Source organism: Equus asinus, chromosome 28 (assembly GCF_041296235.1).
Source record: "Equus asinus isolate D_3611 breed Donkey chromosome 28, EquAss-T2T_v2, whole genome shotgun sequence".
NCBI classification, from domain to species: Eukaryota; Metazoa; Chordata; class Mammalia; order Perissodactyla; family Equidae; genus Equus; species Equus asinus.
This window is the reverse complement of record NC_091817.1, coordinates 33,161,715-33,183,869: the sequence shown is the minus strand read 5'-3', so window position 1 is coordinate 33,183,869 and position 22,155 is coordinate 33,161,715. Positions and strand designations below refer to the sequence as shown.

Here is a 22,155-nt window from a genome sequence, read left to right as displayed (position 1 = left end):
GAAAGTCCTTAATCAAAGTGACTGGAATGGATGGATAAGTGTTGTGGCCACTAGCGTAAGTGGCCTTAGTTTAAGGTGGGCATGGTGAGAACAGCAGGTGGAGCTTTCAGACCTGACTGAGCCCTTCCAGTCAGTCCCAGGTCTTAGGCAGGCAGGTGACTCTGAGACCAGGGTAGGCATCACTGAGGTAGGCTAAAGTGGGACCATTTGAGGAACCAACATATTCAACCAGGACCTCTGCCAGACATCCCCAGTGATGGAACACACACTAGCCCCTCTCCCCCTGTTCACCTGTGAATGGTCCTCTTCCCACTGCTTTTCCTGGGCCCTATCTTAGCAGCTGACCTCTACTCCTGCCTTTCCTTCCCCATAGTCCAGAAATGAACCTGACCCTGCCACAGAAGTGGCTTCTCCAGGGAAACCACACTGGTGGGACAAGAGGCCTGAGGACAGAGCCCAACCCCACTGGGGAAGTGGATCTTAAGATTCGGTACCTGGCCTACACAGAGTCCTCCCACAAGGTCTGACTGGCTCAGGATGCCTGGGGGTCCACTGGGGCCTCTCTGTCTGCCCTGTTCCAGTAGGGGTGTAAGGAAAGGCAAAAGGCGGCATTTTCTCTGAGACAGTTTTTGTAAAAAAAAAAAGTTAGAAATAAATTGTGCCTGAAGTTTGATGGCTGAGACTGAACCAAGCCTCAGTCTCTCTCCTGAGTGGGGCCCATTTTCTGGGAGCACTGGTCTGGGAAGTGAGTTAGACCAGCCTCAGCATGGAGTGACCCCATTAGCCACACAGTACCCTACCACGGGCCTAGCCTATTTATTCTCCAGGCAGCCTCAAGCAGGCAGAGAACAGCTGATCCCACTCTCAGAGCAGGGCCCTTGGGCCCAGAGAAGACTAGAAGTGACTTGCCCAAGGTCAGAGAGCGATGGGTTCTGGGAGGCCACTGATAGTGCTGTATCCTTATCTGCATACAGTAAGAAGAGCAAGTGTAGGTGCAGAGAGGGGCCACTCTGGGACTGAGACAGAGGCTTCACCTGCCCAACCCTCGACTCAGGCCAGCAGAGCCAGGAGTTAGTGGTTGGCACAGGAGCCTGACCCTGGGGAGATGAGAGGAACATGGCCTTGGCCCAGAGGGGAATTCCTCCTCCCTGTAGAGCTTGGAAAAGGGGAGAAGCAACATGTTTACAGCCAAGGAAGCAGGGGCGGTGCTGGGCAGGGACCTTTGGTCAAAATGCCCCTCCCAGTAAGCGGGGGAGGCCCCACAAGATGTGGTAGCCGTTTGTTTGCTTCTCACTGCCAGGAGGAAATTAAAGAGAATCTGCCACTTCCTTCCGGCCCAAACGGGAGGAGGCGGGGGGGGGGGGGGGGAGGAGAGAGGTGGGGGGGACGCCAGCAGTAGTGGTGTGGGAGAGCAATCACAAGGGCCCCAAGTTGCTGCCATCAGCAGTTTCCAATGTCCTCTGCCCAGAGCAGGCATATTATAGATCTGAGCTCCAGCCAGCTGGGGGTCAGACCCAGTACCCTCTACTCACCTGAGCTGGTCCCTTACTGGGACACCAGATACCCTAATTGTTCCCCCAGATTCCATATTCCCTCTCATCAGGAAAGCCAAATGATGGCCAGTGCTTCAGGTTTACCATCAGTAGAATGGGCTTCTTGGGCATTCCTGGCTCAGCCCAAGTCCAGTGAGCATTAAGGTGATACCCGGTCCACCACCTCCACCCAGACCCGTAACAATGGGTAGGAGATATGCTTTAGGAAGCTCCAGCTCTACATAGAGGGTGGGAGTAGAATAATTACGCCAGGACATCAGTCCGTATGTGAAGATACCCAAGGCTGAAGCAGCCAGCCATGGGTAAGGGTGGAGGGTGTCTTTATTGCACTGTACCCAATGTCAGGTTGGGGAGGTGCCGCCTGAAAAGCTCATGTTTTCAAAGAAAATACTGAGGTCACTGGGAACTTGACCTTGCTACTCAGACCCACCAAGCGAGATGGGCATTCTTTGTACCCCTTGGCCCAGTCTCCAGGCTGATGGCCCAGGCCAAGACTTCTTAACTGCTGCCAGGCAGAGGCAGCAAACTGTTCAATGGCATCTGGTTCATGCTCTGTACCCATAGTCATCTGAGGGCCAGGCTCGTGAAGGGGGTGACCAGAGTAGGGACAGTGGTCACCAGCCTTCCAGAGGGCTGTCTTTACCACTTCCCAAGGCTACAAATGGCTTCTTGCACAGCTCCCCAGGCACTGCTGACTCCTGAACTCTGGGGCCCTCGGGGTCTTGGTCAGGGGCCTCCCGCTTGCGCTTGTGCAAGGAGGGGCTCTCCTCACCCAGTCGACCCTCAGGAAGGCCCTGGCTCCGCAGACAGACGATGGCCGCAGCCTGCTCCGCCAGTTTCTTGGACTTGTCCCTGGGCAGATGAGGCATGGGGCAATAAGGCAGATAGACAGGACTAGAGGCTGGGAGGCCTGACTCTACACACCCTTGGCAGAGATTCTGACAAAACTGAGGAAGGGGTCATCGCCCAGGGATGCTACTGCCCAGGTATACCATCCCTCCAACTTCCCAGGCCAATGCTAGGATCAGGACCCCCCACCCCAAGCCTCATGTCCACGGATGAGGACACTCACCACAAAGTGGACTGGTACTTTTGCTCAGCAACAGTGACAACAGAACAGAAAAGGCGATCCAGGGGGCGTTGAACCTGGTGCAGAGAGCGCAAAGGAAATACGGATGACTGCACAAGGGCAAGAGGAATGAGGCCTACCTGCCAGGGTCATACCGAAGGCAGATAAAAGGAAGTACTTCCCAACTAACTCAAATGAAGGCTACTTGTAACATATGCTCCTTTTCCAGCAGAAGCGCCTGGTTGCATCTTCCAGGACAGAAAGGCAGATACACAGAGAATGACATCCCAATGTGTCAGGAGTTTTGTCATGGACATAAGCAAAGGGCCATCAGAGCCCTTAGCTGCGCGTGACTATGGAGCCTCCTCCTATTGACATCTGGATGGGTCAGGTCCCCTTAAATGAGGAGTTCACCAGATGGCAAAGGGTTGAGAGGAGACAGGGACTGGGGTAAAGAAAGTACACCTGGCAGAGTGACCAGGTGACGTGGCTGGACAGAAAGCTGAGTGGATGAGACATGAAGCAGAAAGGCATGCAGGGGGTCAGACTGAGGCACTAGGGCTTGATCCCAAAGGCACTGAGGAGCTAATTAGGACTTGAGCAAGGGAGGTAGAGGTCAGATTCATTTTGGAAATGTCAGTCTGACGGAGGGGGACACAAGGCCCAGAAGGTACAAGCGTGGAGGTCAGAAGGCCAGTCCAGAAAAGACAGAGCAACCTAAACAAGGCATAGCCATGGGGATCAAAGGAGGTCAAGCAAGACTATCTCAAAGTTTCCACCGAGGGGCCCCATGTCTGGGGCCCAATTCTGTGCCCCATTGGCTGAGGCCTGGTCCAAAAACATCTTTTCTAACTTTTAGGTTTGAACATCCTTCCTAAGCCAATTGGCCCTTTCCAGAGAAGTCTTCCCTGCCTAAGCAATGATGCTGGCAGGGACTGGCCCAAGAAGCTCCTTACTTAGGTCTCTAGTTTAGTTTTATGAAAGTGGCCAGATTTAGACAATAGGTCCATTATCAAAGAGAAGGGTCTATCAGCAACTGGCCTGGCCACTAGCAACTGCTGCATGCCCACAGAGGGCAAAGCCAGGCTCCAGCCAAGCAGTCTGGAGTTCAGGGTACAAACTGTGGGCGTGCTGGGGGTGACAGCACCAGCTATGGGAGTACTCTAGGGCAGGCCACAGCCAGGAACTCACCGTTTCATATACAGGCTGTGCCAACTTCTCCCTCCGGCACCACTCCAGCAGGCACATCTTGGGAGTGACCTGGGGTGAGTATGCTCTTCTGGGGAAAGAAAGGGTAGGAGTCAGGGCCCACCCACCAGCATAGGTAGGAGCTGTAGGAACTCAGACATCAGGCTGTTGCCTTAAGACTCCTGTATCTATTCCCCTGAGCTCCCATTTCTGTCCTACCAGTAGCTTTGGGCCTGAGTTCTACGTAAAGGGAAAATGGGCTTCAGCAAGCTTGGGGAATTAGGGCACAATGTGAACTCCAGCACTCCGAGCTCCAGCCTGGGCCTGGAAAATAGCCTTCAACAGCCAAGAAGGAAGGTCCAGTTTTCCTCTCAAGACAAGATCAGAAGGGAGTGAGTCAGGGTCGGGAACATAGGTAGCCATACAATGGTCTCAGGGATCTAGCTGAGTGCCCACTCTGATTATGTCTGCCAAGTGTTAGGATGATTTGCTGCTGCCTTGGACACAGTGGACTCTGGTTTCAGAGTCAGCCTGTGACAGGGTTACAAGGTGGGAGGCACCATGTTCCAACTTCCCACCAGAAGCTCTAAACAGCTGTGCCCATACTTCTCCTAAGCCCTTGCCAGACAAGACTGGCTCCTGGTCTGGGCCTGGGGCCTTGAGAAAGGCTCAGATTCCAGATGGCAGGGGACAAGGATGAGGGCCCCATTCAAAGTTGAGTCATAGTCTGAGGCAATAATCAGCCTGAGGCTACTTCTACCTAGAGAGGGCACCAAAGGGCTGGTGAGGGGCAGTGGGTGTGGGCACGGGTTGCACAGACAGATGAGGGCTAGAGTTCCGCTGCTATTGGGGAGCTCCTTGTAGGCAGCTAGTTGCTCAGGACCAGGGAAAAAGCACAGCCTTTCAGGAACAGAAGGAGACAAATCTCCCCACCCCAAGTTGTGGGAGGGAATGGGTCAGGAAAAAGGTGGAGTTTAGTCACCCTTGGGAAACATGCTCACCCCTAACAGTGCTGCCTGGGCTTTCAGGCACTGTCTCCTCCAAAGTGCCTCTTTTGACTGCTGAAAATCACGAACAAGTGTCCAAACCAAGGAGACTTGTGGTCCCTAAGCTTGGCATTAACCATGTACAGCAGCCAGCTTGCTGGCCCAGTCAGACCCAAGGGCACTGGTCCTGGACGAAGCTCAGGCGAAGCTGGAGACCTACCGGTCAAACTTCACAGCCATTTTAATGATACCAGAGGTGTCTTCAGCTGGCTCCTCCACCGCCTCTGGGGTCCTGGCCAAGAGCTCGGCCCTCCGGGTATCCAGCTCTCGTGCGGTCTCCTCGTAGAAGGCACCAAGGCCAAAGGCCTCACTATGGAGGGACAAGCAGAGCAGAGCAAGCCCCTTAGTAGAGCCAGCATCCAGGGAACTACTGCAAGAGCTCAGGGCCCCAACACTGAGAAATACCCTCCAACATACACCAAAACATCACCAGGACCTGGCCATCAGAAGGTGCTTCTGACCCGCCCCCGGGATCAGCCTATACTGGTAGATGGAGAGTGAATGTAAGCCGCTGAGGGTGGACAGTGGATGGCAGGCTGGGCTGGGTGAAAAAGGTTCTAAAGATCACCTCCACCAACTGAGCCCAGCCTCTCTTCTGAGGATGAGTACACAGGCAGGTGTCCCCAGGCAGCAGTGAGTGAGCTGACCGACACTGATCGAGTGCCAGAGATATACACAGCCTCATCCTCATGTGGGCTCGCGGGAGGAAGAGACAGAGGCCCAACCATTGAGTAGTTCCCCACTTCCTGCCCTGGCCACAAGCAGTTAGGCCTAGGCTAAATTGAGGTACTACCCAGAACTAGAGTTATACTCTTGTGAGCTCTCAAGACACCTGGGCAAGCTGGTTAAGCTATGTGGAGTAGGGACAGAACCAACACCCAAGCCCAGGGTGGGGAGGAAGGTTCTGGCAAAGCTTTTCCCTTCTAGGAAGCATCTTGAGAGCTGGAGGACATTCACGAAGATGGATGCCTGGGGGCGAGAGTGGTTCAGAAAGGCTTCTTCGGAGAAGGGAGCCAACATGAGGGGGAGAGAGCATTCAGGTAGAAGACCCACTACGAGTACAGATGTGGAGGTGGGAAAAAGGATGGGTAAATAGGGAGCTATGGGAACAGACACTAGGCCAGGTGGTGAGGGGCCCCAAATGTCAACTGCCTGAGTTGGAGCTGTACCAGATCTAGAGGACCAAGGGGTGGCCTCTCAACTGCAGAGTGATGAAGTGTGGGCACAGGCTCAGGTCAGGGGCTCCATTCTATAACCCCAATTCTTCTGACCATCAGATCTTGGTGGCCTAGCATATGACAGATCTGTTACTGGGAAAGCTCTTTCTTCCCTAGGAATTCCCAAGCCTAGCCCTCACATTCCTCCTCCCTACCAGTGCCCCAACTCCTGAAATTTTGCTGCTGAGATCAGTCCAGGGATGGAAAGTTCCAAAGCTTTGAAAGTATCCCCTTCTGTGAGGCAAAGCTGTACCATCTCCCCACTCTTGCACATCCGCCTCCAGAAGTTGTGTCCCTGGTACCCTGGGGAAGTCAGCTTAGGGCTCAGGGTCAAGCCTGGGCAATGTCTGCAGGACAGATGGACAGCCCATTGCCCCTCTCACCAAATTTCCTGGGAAGACTGGGCGGCATGGAGCAACTTTCCCTGGGGCGACTCCAGCTGTTCTCGTAGCATCTGGCACAAGCAGTACTTAGTGTTGGTGTAGTGGTTGTCATACTGTACGGCCTGAGAGAAGAACCAGCATGAGCCTACTTGCTGCCCAGGCAGGCTCTGAGGCCTGAGCTATGCTCTGGTGGCAGGGAAAAGGGCTACAAGGGGACACCAGAGGTATGCTTGCAGCCAAGGCAGCGTAACCCCATAAGAAGAGCCACCTCCATCCTGGCCATCTACTCCTCCCCTTAGTGGTGGAAAGCTTGAGCGTCACACCTGAGGCCCAGGGTCGGAAGCACACTCTACTGGACAACCTGACCAAGGTCCAGATGTACAGGGAGCCCCTCCTGCTTCAGCCACCATAGGCTACTACAGAGAACCTGCTGCCAAGCATCTTCCAGGGTAGGGAGGGGGAACAAGCCAAATTCTGGTGTGGCAGGACCAGCCAGGACAGGGGTGACATTCTTCTATTCGTTATAACCACCATGGGTACCTTCCCTTCCCATATCTTTAATAGCCTGTCTCCAATTTCCCCCACATGGGTGAAGCACAGCACCATCTACCAAGCACTTGTCACTTCATTGAGCTATACAAGCGTGAGATGCAGCTGTCACCACTACTCCACAGACTGGGAAAAGTAGGCTCAGGGAGGCAAGATGACTGCTCAGGGATACCCAGTAGAAGCCCGCCTGGCTGGGGCAGGCAGGAGAACAGTGGGTGAAGGGTAACCCAGCCCTCCAGAACCCCCTCCCACCCCTCACCCCCTACACTCGTCTAATATCTCCACCTAGGCCTATGTCTTAAGTGCCTGGGAAGGTGCCATGGCATGCTCAGGACAAAACAGGGAGATGTGGGTAAGCCCCGGCCGGCGGCAAGACCTTGATTCAGCTTTTTGAGACAAAAGACACCTGGCTGGACCAGAAACAGCCCTGCCTATGCTTGAAAGCTGCTCCCTTTTTCTGGGACAACATACCCTCTTGAGGAGCTGCCAAGGGACGGGCTGAGCAGGAATGATAACATCACCTTTCACCCAGTGAGCAAGCTCAGCACTATTGAACATATCTTCTCTGCCAAAGACTTGCCAGTTGGCCAGAAAAGGTAGACAGCTGACTTGGGTTAAGGCAAACCCACCTGCCTCTGGCCAAACCAGGCCACTGGAAAACTGGGTGGTCACCAACTTGCCCAACAGGACACCTGGAACCAAGGGAAGGAGGGCTGCAGCATTGAGCAAGGGAGGTAGTAGGACAGAGACTGTCCAGCTCTGGACACAGGCCTCAGGGCTTCCTACCACCCCTAGCTTACATAGCCCTGGGGATACCCACATGCCATGGCAGCCACAACTTCCCAGGTATAGCCACGGCTTGAAGAGGGTATAGGCCGTTGGAGGATCTAAGAAGCTCCTGACCCTCCCAGGAGGGTGTGAGCCCCAGGATTGAAGAGGAGGGTAGGAGTCTGCTCTAGGTGAGGGCCATACCCTCTGCTCAGGCCCAACTCAAGGAAGAATCTGAGGACCACTCACTGTCTCTGCCTGTAGCATGCATGGCGATCACAGAGTCCCACAGAGTTCTAGGGTTATAACAAAGGGACAGGGCAGGTGAACTTGCCAAAAAAATTCCTTTTTAGGGAAATACCTCTGGTACTACCATCAAGCTCCCAGTGAGGAAGAAAAGCTCTTCCCTAAGGACAGGGTTAAAGTTAGCCTATTCCCTAAGTCAGAAGTTAAAGCATTTTGGGGATTAGCAAGAAAAGAGTTTTAGAAGTGATTTTGACTGGTGAAAAGTCTCTATGGAGAGAATCTGTCCTCAAAAAAACACCTACAAGGGGCCGGCCCCGTGGCCAAGTGGTTAAGTTCGTGCGCTCCGCAGCAGGGGCCCAGGGTTTCGCCGGTTCGGATCCTGGGCACAGACCTGGCACGGCTCATCAGGCCATGTTGAGACGGCATCCCACATGCCACAACTAGAAGGACCCACAACTGAAAAAACATACAACTATATACTGGGGGGCTTTGGGGAGAAAAAAAAAAAGAAATGCATGAAAAAAAGAAAAAAGAAAAACAGCTACAATGACTCCTCCTGGCTGTGGCTGCTCCACTGCCGACACTTTGGCATGGATGTCTTCAGTGACACAGACCCCCTTGTCATTGTGCATGCGTGTGTATGTGTGGGGGGTGGGGTATGAGAGAGAAAGAGAGATATCATGTGTTTGGGGCCCCAATAGCATCCTGGATCCAGGGGTCTTTACTATGCCTCCCACACCTTGGAAGCTTTAGAAGGAGGTGATGGTAGGCATACATCTCCCCAGCACCCTCTCTTCACATTGCAGCTGGGGGGACCCAATGAACTAAGAAGAAAAGGAGAGGAACAACAAGAGCTGGGAGTAGGGGCTCTCCCAAAGTGCTTTCTGCAGGAATGTGGCAGACAAGGAGAAACGTTTGTTTTGAAAAAATGCAGAGACATACGTATCGGATGTACTTCTTCATGACCTCCTCCAGGGGCCGTAGACCCTCCTTGAGGAAGATGGACGGGTTCCACATAGCTGCTCGGGCCACCATCACTGAAGAGGCTGCTGTGGCTTGTCGAAAGTCCTCTATGTCCAAATACTCTTGGATGTGGTCATGAGATCCTCCACTGAAAGGCACAGGGGGATGAGGGGTGTCCCCATCCTCATACCAGCATTTTCAGAAAAAGGCAACCCCCAGATTTCCCACTCATTAACTGTGTGGCTTTGGCCAAGTCCTTCAGCCATGAGTGCTTCCGGAGACTGGAGATTATAATACATACCCTACTATGGAGTCAGGAGCCCCAAGTGAGACAATACACAGTAAAGCAGCCCAAACCGTGCCTGGACTTAACAGGTATCCCGGAGATTTTACCTTCCTTCCCCCAATCCTAAACAGTGCCTAAAGCCAGCCCACATCTGAAGACATGGGTCTGAAAGTAAATACTGAAATTACAGGAAAACCCCCAGGCGGGGGCACCTCTATGCCCACTAACCTGGGCAAAACCAGCTGGGTCAAAACCCTGGAGAGGGAACAGATGCAGTGGTGACCATGAGAGGAAGGAAGGAGGCCCAGTTTGGTTGCAATTTTCCTTCCTGCTACCCTGTGGCACCAAGGGCGCCTTGAAAACTGCTCTGTCTTCATCTGTTCCATTAGGAGCCAGGCAGCAGCCTCAGTCCAGAGACAGCATTGTGTGTTAGGGTTGTGGGGAGACCCTCAGGTGGCAATAGCAGCAATAGGGTGCAGGCTCTTGATTAGCCCTACACTCTCCAAGCCACCTCTAAAACTCCTTGGCCTGGGGAAAGCCGGGCCTGGCTACCACCCTAACTCTTAGCTCCCTCCCTCCCTCCCACCAGCGAGGCATGCCTTCTGTCAAGGAATCAGGGCTTTGGAACTTCTCTGTTCCCAACTTGCCCTCAGGCTCTGTGCCATCCTAAGGTACAAAGCTGAGCTGGACTTCCGACTGGCCTACACAGACCAGCTCCCCAATGGCAACCGGAGAGTGTCTTACTACTAAGCCTTGGGGCTTAGTTATTGGTACCTCACACCTACCAGTCTAGGTTCCTGGTCCCGTAGCTGCCCAGAATGCTTGTCTGGGCTTTGGGCTGTGATCTGCCTTATGCTCCCTGAGTTATAGCTCCACATGTTCTGACTTGGGACTCCTCACCCTACACCCTGCACATTTAAGTCTGGGTGTGACATCACCTTCCCCTGGGTCTGCTTCAGCGGCCACTTTCTTGCTCTCCCTTCCCCTGAACACTCCTATCCTCAACCTGTCAATCAGAATGTCCTGGGCCCCTGCCTACTGCACACCTACATCAGCCACTCATCAGAGGCCAAAGGACATAATAGGTACTTTTGAGCCTCATTCCCAACATCACTTTTCATCCCACCCTTTTTTTCTTTTCCCTTAAGGTCATTCTTTAATGCTATCTTTTTCTATTTTCTGTACGCCAGCTCAAATCCCTTCTGAGTGAGGTGGGAGATAAAAAAGTAAATGATGAGGAAGTCGGGGCTTACTTGGCTATGACAGGAATGGAGAGGGTTTCAGCAATGGCTTTGATGGCTTCACAGCTGACAGGGTGCTGAGGTCGTTCCTCCCGTTTCCTTGGAGATGAAAAAAGATGAGCCTGAGAGCTGAGTGCTAAAGGCCACATCACAGGTGACACAAGGTTACCTTAGCCAAACCCTACTGTCCTCCCTACTGGACCTCAGGAAGGTCATGTGGTCATGAAAGACAGGCGTCTGGGCTGGAGGGGATGGCTCTCCATGACCTCTGGCATGAGGGGCAGGAGCAGCATAGGTCCATGCTGAGAAGACAAATCCAGCTTTTGGAGGCCTGCAGGTGAGGCATGGCTACAGGGAGCTGATGTAGGTAGCCAGGTTCCTAAGGTCACACTACCTTTCCCTGACTTCCCCTCACCTCTGCCAGAGATGAGGGACAGTGCCATAAGAATGCTGCCCCTACTGTCCCAGTCCTGCCCTCCCCAAGGAACTAGGAACAGCTGCCACAGCTCAGACTGGCCACTCCCACACAGCTGCCTATGCTGGGGACAAGTTGGGCAGCTGAACCCAGGGAGAAGCACCTGGCATAGGGTAGACCCAGCGGACAGGGCCACAGACCCTGGCTGTCACGACAAGCCACAGGGGATGCAAGACCACAACCTGGGGCCCCTCCTTCCAAGGTCAACTGCAAGAAGTTTTTGTGTATGAGTGAGTAAGTCTTAGGAATATTGAGGTGAGCCCTGACCCAAGCTGTGCTCAGGAACAAGCAAGAGAGGTGGTCGACCAGATGGCCCTTGCCCAGGTCTTGTCTGGGTGTGTTCCCTCTGCTACTCTCCTCAACAAAAGGGTCAGAGATCAGAGGGCCTCAGAAGGCCCTGTCAACTCAGCCTCACCTCCACCTCCCCGCACCCCCAGCAGCCAGTTCTAGCTGTTCCTTAACAGCTTTGATGGCCAGAAAGTTCCTCCTTAAACTTACCCAAATCTGTCTTCCTAGTGTTTCCAACTACTGATAAAAAGGAATAGCTGTATTTATTCAGATAATAGCATATGCCAGGCACTGTGCCAAGGCTGCATATTCACAATCTCATAAAAGCCTCACGACAACCCTAGAAAGCAGAAATTATCCTAATTTTCAAATGAGGAATGTGGTGCTCAGAGAGGTTAAGTGGCTTCTCCAAGGATATACAGCCAAAAGCAGCAGAGCTGGGATTTGAAACCAAGCAGTCTGAGCCCAGAGCCTGCTGTCTCAGGGAGGAGCATGTGTGTTATGTGTGTGGTCTTTCACTTCCCCCTACTGGCTTCAACTTGCACAGCTCTGCTTTTGTCCCTTTTATATGTTGGAGTTCTAGGTTCCATTCTCTGAAAATGCTGTAATAGACACAACCAGCAAAAAATGGACTGTTCCTACAAGACCCCTGAACCCAAAAGGAGCATCACTCAGAGAAGAGAGGTCACTCTGACAAAAGTCTGCTGACCTGCGATTCTATACAAAATACACTTGTTCCTGACACAGGGAACAAGTTTGACTACCAGGGATGGCCTTCAGCAACACCTCAGCTCTCAGCAGAGAGCACATTAGCTACAGAAACAAGGACTGTTTAAAGTAGTCATTGTGACAGCTGGCAGTCCAACAAAGGCAGACAAAAGAGACAGCGACTTTAAAAGAACAGCACTCTGCCTGGAATCATTCAGGGGAGAAGCTATTGCTCAACCTAGTGAAAAGAAAATGTGATTCAGAGTCCAAGATCTAATTCCACCACTCCCTGGCTACATGGTACGATTCTGAGCAAATCACTCGCACTCTACCATTTACGCATTCTGAGGGTATGGGTGTTTCTCCTTCCTCTTGGCCTGTGTCTCTAAAGCTCAGTGTAGTGTCTAGCACCAGTAGATGCTCAATGAATTAAACAAAAATAAAGCCTATAAAGGGTTCAACTGCCCTCGGGACTTATAGGATGTCAAAGAGCTAGGCAGAGGTAGGCTGTAGATGTAGAAGAGAAGTTGGTTGGTACCTGGAGTCTGGTGAAGGATTATTAAGATGGCTGAGGACCCCCTAGCAAGCCAGTCGCTAGAAAAGTGACCACTCACCTCCCATGAACTGCGATGGCAGCAATGCCAGTCCTCTCTATCCGCTTCACAAGACTCAGGGTATCTTCTAGCTGAGGAAGAGGACCACATACGGTGGTTACTGAAGCCGAGGGAGCAGGTGCCAGCTCCTAAAGTGGGCTCAGCTCCACCCCCTCCTCCAAACCTAATTCAGCTCCTCAAGAATCATTCGCACCCCCAACTCGACATCCCCAGAGAAAATGGACCTTCAAAGGTAACCCAACCATCCTTACCGATGGCAGAATGCGAATCTTGCAGGTCACAGGTCTGCGTGTCCCTTTAACAAGAGTGCTGAGGATCTGCAGAGATGAGAACACAAGAGTACCTGCCTCTTCTGGAACAAACAGCCACAACTGCTCATACTAATTAACTCTGCTACAGACTTATGCATCACAGTGGCATGGACATGTCTATGTCCACATACATGTCCATGAGGCAAGGAGTCCACCTTTTTTCTATACTAGAGCCCCAGCACCAGTAGCCCCTTGCCTGGTACATAACGGTGTACACATATTTGGTAAGTGAATGAATGAATGGATCTGCATGCATGCCTGTCTAGAACACAGTGATCCTTTGCCAGGGCAAAGATCCGAATCACCTGGAGAAGTTAAGAAAATACAGAATCTTAGATTCTACCCCATATTTCCTGAATGGGTCCCTAGGGGCAGGGCTTAGGAAGATATGTTTTCAAAAGGCTCTGTATTATTCAGCCATAAAGAAAGAGGAAATCCTACCATTTGCAAAAACATGGATGGACTTTGAAGGCATCATACTAAGTGAAATAAGTCAGAAAGAGAAAGACAAATACTGTATGATCTCAATTATATGTGGAATCTAATAAAAAAACCAAACTCATAGAAAAAGAGATCAGATTTGTGGTTATCAGAGGCAGGGGGTGGGGGAAGGGGAAATAGGAGGAAGGTGGTCAAAAGGTACAAACTTCCAGTTACAAGATAAGTAAGCACTAGGGATGTAGTGTACAGCATGATGACTATAGTTAACACTGCTGTATGGTACACAGCAAAGTTGTTACGAGAGTAGATCCTAACAGTTCTCATCATAAGGAGAAAATTGTTTTTCTATTCTTTTTATTATATCTATATGAGGTAATGAATGCTAACTAAATCTATTGTGGTAATCATTTCACAATATATGTAAACCAAACCATTATGCTGTATACCTTAAACTTCTACAGTGACGTCAATTATTTCTCAATAAAACTGGAAAAAAAATTTTTTAAAGGCTCTGCCTAACACACTCCCTCCTCAGTATCATTCTGAGGCCTAGTCCTGATTGAGAACACAGCTGACAGCTACTTTCCTGCTTGAAGGCAATGTTCCCTGAGTACTGCTCCAGGATCTGCCAAGTGAGGGAGCAGGAAGGCTTCACAGGTCCTGGGCCCTGTCTTCAGGTACCCGTCTCTTTAGGGGAGTCAGATATACAGGAGTGAAACTTGTAAAGGAAAAGAAAACATATTCAACATATGAAAAAGTTTATTTGCATAGTAACTGCAAAGGACTTCAAAGAAAGATCACGAAGTCATACAGGAAAGCGTCAAGGAGGTAGCAAGACCAGATCAGAATCAGAGATCAAGAGATGTACAGATGATACTGAATGTCTGTGGCACTGCTATCTTCTTCCCTCATCAAAAATTTCAGGTCAAGCAAGCTGGAGGGAAGGTGATCCCAAGAGATCACCTTGAAGAACTGGATCGCTGTGGAGCAGAACAGAGGGGACACCCAGACAGCTGCTGCCGGTCTTGGTTCTAGACAGGTGGGGGCAGCAGAGAACCAGGTTGCAAGAAGCAGTAGAAGAGACCTTTCAGAGACAGGCTGAAGCAGGCCCTTCCAGAAGACATCAGACCAAGAAGCTAGGATGACAGGCAGATAGACAGATCATGGGCAAGACAGAACCTGCTGGCCTTGGCACAACTGCCAGGGACTGGCAGGAAGGTACAACCCCCAGGTGCTGCCCCAGGAGGCAGAATGGGTCTGAGGTCCTAGGGTCACTCTGGCAGGCCTTAAAGGAGCACCTACCCTTTAAGGGGGAGACGGCCAGATCCATCAAGATACGCAATAAAAAATCCTCACTCTAGTCCCATCCCTGAGGCTGACAGTACTGTCTCTGTAGGGTTCCTTTGCAAGTGCTGACAGAATCCTCTGGTGTTTGGTGATTTAGGCAACGTCAGCTGGTTTGATCCAATTCTCTGTTTAGCAGAACTTCCTTTTGGTATATTTTACCCAAGTAGCACTAAGCACTTTCTTCAGTATTTCTGTTCATTTCATGTACATGGTCAGGACCAGGAAGGAAATTAGTAACCAGTTACCCCTCTCACCCCACCCACCCCACAGCCACTCAGCCTGTCCACAACCAGCAGGTAGCCTGGCATATGCACTCATGATCTTCTCAGAATGGAGAGAGGCAATACAGAGGAGGCTCTAAATGAGTCTGCAACCCCCCTGGCTCTCATGTCCCTAGCCCTGGCTTTTAAGGAACTCTAAGGCTGCTGTAGGCTGGCTCGGGGGTTCCCACACCTGGTTGCACGTCAGAATCACTGGGAAGCCTTTTAAAAATTTTCCAGACCCCAAGTGGAGTGACTGATTCACTAAATCTGCCTTGGGCAGCAGGGAGCATTCCTCTAGTCCACAGGCACGTTTAAGGACCTCTGTTTTCACTCATATAGGACTTACCTTCTCAATCTTGTCAGGGTCTGACAGCAGAGCAGCTCCCATTCCTCCCTAAGGAAAAGCATACAGAGAGTCTCCTTACAGCTGGATGAGGGTGGCGCCGCCCTACGGTATGGCAACATGGTGTGGCAACCTGGCACCACCCCAGCACTCACTGCCAAGGGACCAAATCAGCACTTGCCCTAAGCAAGTAGGAAAGCAGCAGCATCCACGCCCGTGTTATCAGGGATCAGAATTTGATGAATTCTAAAAGTCATCACTCTGATCCCCATAGCAAAACCCACAGATCTATCTAAAAGTGGGTTCTACAAAAATCATTTTTGAGGACTCCTCATTCCCTACCCAAGGTCTCAGTGTCTTAATAAACTAAACCCCACCATCTGCCAAGCCCGTAAAAAAACAATGAATCATTCTTCCTTTGAGATGAGATCAAATGCACCTTCTTCCTATCTTACTATCACTTGCTTTGGTACCACCACCGCTAGCAAAGCCACTCAGAGGCATATAACCCGCAAATCTTTGTCTAGGCCCTCCTCCCCTGCCAGCAACAATGGCCCAGTCTTGAGTACCCAGACCAATGTCAAACTCTAACAAAAGCCCCAGCTAGTGGAAACCAACAACCTGTGAAGCCACTTAAATTTCAACATTAACAACAGTGCTTGTCTCTTGATGGTGGGATTACTGGTGACTTTTTTGTACTTTTCTATATTATCCAAGTTCTGGACAATGATATAAATTACTTCAATAATCGGTGGGCAGGGGAGGTCGTTTTAAAAATCTGAACCTATTAAGAGTGAGGTGAAGGAGAGAAAAACAAATCCAATAAATATATGCTGTCAGTATATAGACTGCATACTAATGAATGCTCACTAGAATGCTCAGAAGGTTTAAATTCAGTTATTACAGTTTAATTTCACGTTTAAGGATGACAGATTAGAATCAGGGAGAACAATGAACCACCAAAGACTTGGCCAGCCCGAGCCTGCATTTCAGAGGACGAGGGGAAGGGCGGAGGAGCTACTCACCCTGGCTCCGTCTGTGCTTCACCTCACACACAATCCAGCCTTCCTTGAAGAATCACAGGATCTAAAATCTGCCCGCCCCTTCCACAACAATGGCTTTCTCCATTGATATTTCCTCCTTTCCTTCCTTCCTTTCTAGTTAACTTATTTGCTTTTCTGAATATGTAACACACCAAAATTTTAAGGTTCAAAAGTGTAAAAAGTAAGAACTCTCCCTCCCTGAGGAATGGAAAACTTGTCAATTTATACTTTTCCTATGGCTTCAATTTTTGAACAGTAAGAGACCAGGTGTTGAGGTGGTATGGCATACCGATAGGTATCTGTTCTGACTGGTCGGTGCCAGTGCTATACCAGTTGTTAATTATTTTGAGTAGCACCTCTGCAATGGGAATTTATTCCCTATGCAAAACCAAACAAAAACTTAGTTTCCTTCTCCAAGGGAAACCAGTGTTAGTAGTTTCTTGTGTCTTTCCAAATACCTTCTATGAAGAGAAAAGTAAATATATATAAATATTCGTTCCCCATCCCCCATACAATTCTGCTCCTTGCTTTTTCCACTCCATGATCTCAGGGAGATTATTCCAATAATTTCAACTCTGCTCCTTACATAACTCAGGAGAACAAAGGACTAACTAGAAGACTGCAAAACAGAGTCCAAAGTTTTCAACTCCTCATAGACAAGTTTCACACCTCCATAATTTCTTGAAGCAGCTGTGTACAAGTCCCCCTGGTTTTCAAGCATGTCAAGGGCCTTTCCCTCCGGCAGTCTTCAGTCTCCCAGCCTAAAGCAAACGTCCCCAGGCCGCCTAACTCCTGAGACCAGACAGGCTGACTCTGGGCAGTGGGCCCAAGGGGGCATGTGCTATATCTACACTGAAGACCCTGATAGCACACCCTGCAATAAGTTCCCAGGGGCAGCCCTTGAGGAGGCCCTCTGGTGCCTCACACTCAGTCAACCACAAGCTGTACTTGTCATCTGCTCCAAACATGCTTTTCCTCTAGCAGTCCTGATGACGCTGAAGACCAACCATCCTCCTGATTGCCAGTCTTTCCTCCCTCTACTGCCACCACTCACCCCACCTCCCCATACCCAGTCTAATCACTTGCCAGCCAAATCCAGTCAAATTCTGCTCCAGTTTGGCTTCTCCTCTCTCGAGCCCTGGTCTCTCCTGTGGACCCAGGACAGTCACCTCCTATATCTGTGTCCCCATCTCTAGCCTCTTTCCACTTGGATCTACCAGACACATAGCTTCCAGATGGGTATTTCTAAGTATTTCTCTTCATAGAATATATTTGCAAAGACATACAAGAAACTAGTAACACTGGTTTCCCCTGGGGAAGGAAATTAAGTTTCTGACTACACATCTTCTCTGTTCAAAAAAGGTCAGAAATATCTAAAGTCCAAGTCCAGCTAATCTGGTCCCAACCAAGATTTAATCCTGTGTTCTTCTGCTTCCTCGTCGTCTCCCACTTCCCAACCCTCTCGTCAAATCAAGGCTCTCTGCCTCTACTTCATGTTGGCCTCCAAAGCTCTTGCTTGTGCCACTTGCTCTGCCTGCAGGGTCCCAAACCTCCTCCTCAAGGACCACACTTCCCTATAGGATCCCAAGTTTAAGGGAGGCCTTTCCACTGCTGTCTCTGAGCTACCACAGCACTCTGGTCTGATCTCTTCTGATATGACAATGGAGACACACGTATTACATACTATTTTTTTTTTAATGTATGTCTTGATTTTATTCATGAAAAGACAAAGCCCTGTTCGCATTATTTTTTCTTTTAACATTTACATCATTTGTTTTATTACTTGGGCACAAGTGCTTTGTGTGTGTGCATGTGTATATTTATTTACGTGTCTATGTACACATATATATGTATATGTGTGTGCATATAAAGTTTTTCCTGAACCATTTACATATATCATAGCCCTTGACCCCTAAATATTTCAGTGTGTATTTTTTTTCAGTGAAATTAAGTAATACCCTCTCTGTAACACATATAGTGAAGTATTTAAGGAACTTCTTATAAAGGGGGTTCTAACAAGCCACTTAAAAGATGCGTTCTTCAGTATTTTCTAAGAATAGGAATATTCTTACACAACCACAGAAGAGTTACCAACTTCATAAATTTACACTGATATAGTATTCTTAGCTACTCTACCATGGTCTGTATTCCAATTTTTCCAGCTGATCTAATAGTATCCTTCTGAGCATTTTCCCCAACTAGTACAGGATCTAGTCAAGAGTCACACACTATACTTAGTTGCCATGTCTCACTGGTCTCCTTTAATCTGCACCCTATATTTGTGAAGAGTATGAAAAATCAGTTTACCTTGGTGGAATACTCTTTTGGACAGCCCATATTGACGTCAATACCAGCCACATCATTTTCTCTGGAGAAACATGAAGGAGAAAAGGTAATAAATATTCAACTTGAGGGTAGAACGTACCAGGACATGGGTCTGTGCTCATGAACCTCTGACCATGTCCCTGGCCCTGGAAACACACCAACCCTCAGTGACAGAAACTGAAAAATCCTGTCTCTAAAATGTGCCACTGCCTCCCTTGAGCAGAGCTCAAGAGGAAGAACACAATAAAGGGCTAGTTGTACAGGACTTTGCTGGTTTGGAGTTGTAGTGCGTAACTCAAATAGCAAGTGACAGCCACACTGAACTCCATCCCGGAGTTGAGGTCCTGACTGAGGTAGTGAAAGCCATTTGTCAATACAGAAAAGTGACATGAGCATAAAAGCCCTTTCCCAGAGCACTGGTTCTGATGGAAGTTACAGGACTGCCTTTGTTTGCTGGGCTGCCAGTTGGCTTACTCCAAACAATTCTCAGATATAGAAAGGACCTCTACCTCACCTTCTGCAATATACACAGTTAACAGTCTGTGATCAGCAGCAACTACTCCCTGAGTTCCTTCTCACTCCTATTGTAATTAATAACAACAGCTAACACTTACTAAGCACTATGTGCCACATACTGCAAGATATTTACAAGGATTATTTCGTTTACCCTTTCCTATAATGCCAGAAGGAGGTAGTACTATTGGTCTCATTTTATAGATGAGGAAACTAAGTTCTCAGAGAGGTTAAGTAACTTACCCAGGGTCACATAGTTAACAACCAGCAAAGCCCGAATTCTAACCTAGGTCTGTCTAATCCAAAGTCCATCTCCTTAACCACAGTACTCTCCTGCTTTTGTTAATTTAGGAAGCGGAAAGTCTTACCTACAATTCTTGAGATTTACAACCTCATGTTCATAGTCAGGAGAGTCCCTGGAAAGGGAACCTCATAAATAAACACTAAAAACAGGCTCCCATACAGAGGTTATCTGGGATCTGGGCACAGTGTGCACATGAGTCCCAGGCCAGCCCTCAAACGCCATAAATAGAGAAGGAAACCAGACACTCTTAACCTGGAAAGAGAAGGTAGTGAACTAGGAGGCAGAAGGGTGGTCACCTCCAATGTCACCAGGCCTCAGAGCCCACAGAAGAGGCAAAGGCAGTCCCAAGAGTGAAGAACTTACACAAGCCTGGCCACAGCAAGGGCTCGCTCTGCGTCTGACGTCCCCTGGGAATACAAGAGGCTGCATCAACCACTGCCCTGACACAGGTACACACGCACAAACACACCTATGCATGCTATGCCCACACGTCAGCAAGTGGAGTCTGGCTGGTGTTCTCTTAAACAGCCAGCCCACTGGACTAGCTCACTGTTGGAGGCAAAAAGTGGACCTGGTGGGCCTAGAAAATGTCATCAACGCTGAGATTACTTTCAAACATACAAAAAAGCTGAAAAAGTTTTATAGTGAACGTTCATATACCCACCATTTACATTCTACAATTAATATTTTGGTACATTTGCTCTATTATATGTCTATCCATTGTTATCAATTTTTTAAAAACCTTATCATTCAGAAACTATTTCTGAAAAAGCACCAAGAAATGCCCAAAGTGAGAGAAGAGAGCTACAGAGTCATTACAACCCTAACAGAAATCTTAACTATTTTTGAGGAAACCTCATTTCTTCCTATGGGAAACATATACAGACTACATAAAAATAAAGACCATGATCTGAATAACCAATGCTAGGGATTAAAAATATATAAGTCATTGGAGCTGGCCCCGTGGCCGAGTCGTTAAGTTCACGAGCTCCACTGCAGGCAGCCCAGTGTCTTGTTGGTTCGAATCCTGGGTGCAGACATGGCAGTGCTCATCAAACCACGCTGAGGCAGCATCCCACATGCCACAACTAGAAGGACCCACAACGAAGAATATACAACTATGTACTGGGGGGCTTTGGGGAGAAAAAGGGAAAAAAATAAAATCTTTAAAAAAAAAATCAGGGGTGTCTTAAAAAAAAAAAAATATATATATATATATATACACACATGTCACGCCAAATAGACAATTCCTATAATTAAAGAAATTAAATTTGAGCCTGGAGGCATGTAATAGGATTGCTATAGTTTGATTTCCATAAGCTGTCTCCAACAGTGTAATCACTCATGAGCAGATCTTTGGAAAATATTAAAGCAGAGTCTTCAGGAAGCCACCACTATGCCATGGAGCCCAGGCCATTTGACACTGGCCTGGCACAAGGCATGAGATTGGAAATCTAGGGAATGGGTGAGCCTTGGGAGGGCATTCAGCCCTGGGATCTCATACCATTTGAAAGATAACCCTGCTCTGTTCTCTTTCACAGGTGCGGAAGACTACTCGGTCATCAGGGGCAACAAAGTCCACTGTGCTGAGCACTTCTGCAAGAAAACAAAACACATGGGGCCACCCAATGAAGAAGCAAGTTCAACCTAGCCTAACTGCTGCAAGAAAACACAGCAAAAGTATTACCTTGAAGGGAAAACAGGAACTCTAGAAGTAGACCACTCTTAAAAGAAATCAGTGTGCACGTGGGAGGCTTCTGAGGTGCTCATGATGGTCCGTTTCCTAACCTGGTGATGATTAGTTACGTGGTTGTTCACTTTGCAGCTATTTGTTAAACTGCATGCTTATGTTTTATGCACTTTCTCTGTGTGATGTTTACATTTCCAAATTTTTTAAATGTTAGGGAAAAAATATACATACAAGGAATCTTGTCTGTGTTTCAGATTTTGCCCAAATTTTCCCAGAAGATGTCACTCTAAAGTTCAGCAAAGTTGCTGTTTCTTAACGACTTATCATGTGCCAGGTACCATGAGAAGAGATTTACTACATTACAGTCAACCCTCATTACCTACAGTTGTGTATCTGCAAATTTGCCTGCTTGCTAAAATTTATTTGTAACCCCAAAATCAATACATACTCATGGCGTTTTTGTGGTCATTTACAGATATGCACAGAATTGCAAAAAATTTCAGTTACTTGACACACATACTCCCAGCTGAGGTCAAAAAAGGCAATGCTCTGCCTTCTGGTTTCAGCTCTCATACTGTAAACCAGTGTCCTTATGGTGGCATATTTAATGCCATATTTTTGTGCTTTTTCTTGCTGCTCTCACTGTTTAAAATGGCCCCAAGCAGAGTGCTGAAGTGCTATCTAGTGTCGCCAAGCATAACAAAGCTGTGATATGCCTTATGGAGAAACGATATGTGTTGGACAAGATTTGTTCAGACATAAAATGATAGTGCTCTTGGCTGTGTGTTCAATGTTAATGAATCAAAAGAATGTATTAAATTACGTGTCTTTAAACAGAAACACACATAAAACAAAGTTATGTATTGATCTGTTAATGAAAATGTTGTGACCAGAGGCTTCCAGGAACCTAACCCTGTATTTCCCCTAGGAGCAATGGTGTTCACAACAACTTCACAGAACATAACTACTGCAAACAAGAAT

General features: G+C 48.8%; 1 protein-coding gene across 15 annotated transcripts in view; it reads right to left on the bottom strand.

The window, feature by feature from the left end:
* Positions 1 to 1,817: 1,817 nt before the first annotated feature.
* Positions 1,818 to 22,155, bottom strand: part of DUS2 (dihydrouridine synthase 2) — a 33,240-nt gene continuing 12,902 nt past the window's right edge. For 7 of the 15 annotated variants that reach the window (XM_044761185.2, XM_014827734.3, XM_044761186.2 and 4 more), the window contains 13 exons: positions 20,989 to 21,080; positions 19,848 to 19,891; positions 18,650 to 18,710; positions 15,303 to 15,350; positions 12,846 to 12,911; positions 12,595 to 12,665; positions 10,522 to 10,608; positions 8,962 to 9,130; positions 6,457 to 6,578; positions 5,017 to 5,166; positions 3,814 to 3,901; positions 2,626 to 2,699; positions 1,818 to 2,405 (listed from right to left, as the gene is read on the bottom strand). In XM_044761185.2, the coding sequence (XP_044617120.1) occupies positions 2,168 to 2,405; positions 2,626 to 2,699; positions 3,814 to 3,901; positions 5,017 to 5,166; positions 6,457 to 6,578; positions 8,962 to 9,130; positions 10,522 to 10,608; positions 12,595 to 12,665; positions 12,846 to 12,911; positions 15,303 to 15,350; positions 18,650 to 18,710; positions 19,848 to 19,891; positions 20,989 to 21,080 (1,310 nt within the window). In that variant the 3' untranslated portion in view covers positions 1,818 to 2,167. The remainder of the gene's footprint in view (positions 2,406 to 2,625; positions 2,700 to 3,813; positions 3,902 to 5,016; positions 5,167 to 6,456; positions 6,579 to 8,961; positions 9,131 to 10,521; positions 10,609 to 12,594; positions 12,666 to 12,845; positions 12,912 to 15,302; positions 15,351 to 18,649; positions 18,711 to 19,847; positions 19,892 to 20,988; positions 21,081 to 22,155) is intronic. The other 8 variants (XM_070500789.1, XM_044761187.2, XM_070500785.1 and 5 more) reach the window with 2 other exon arrangements.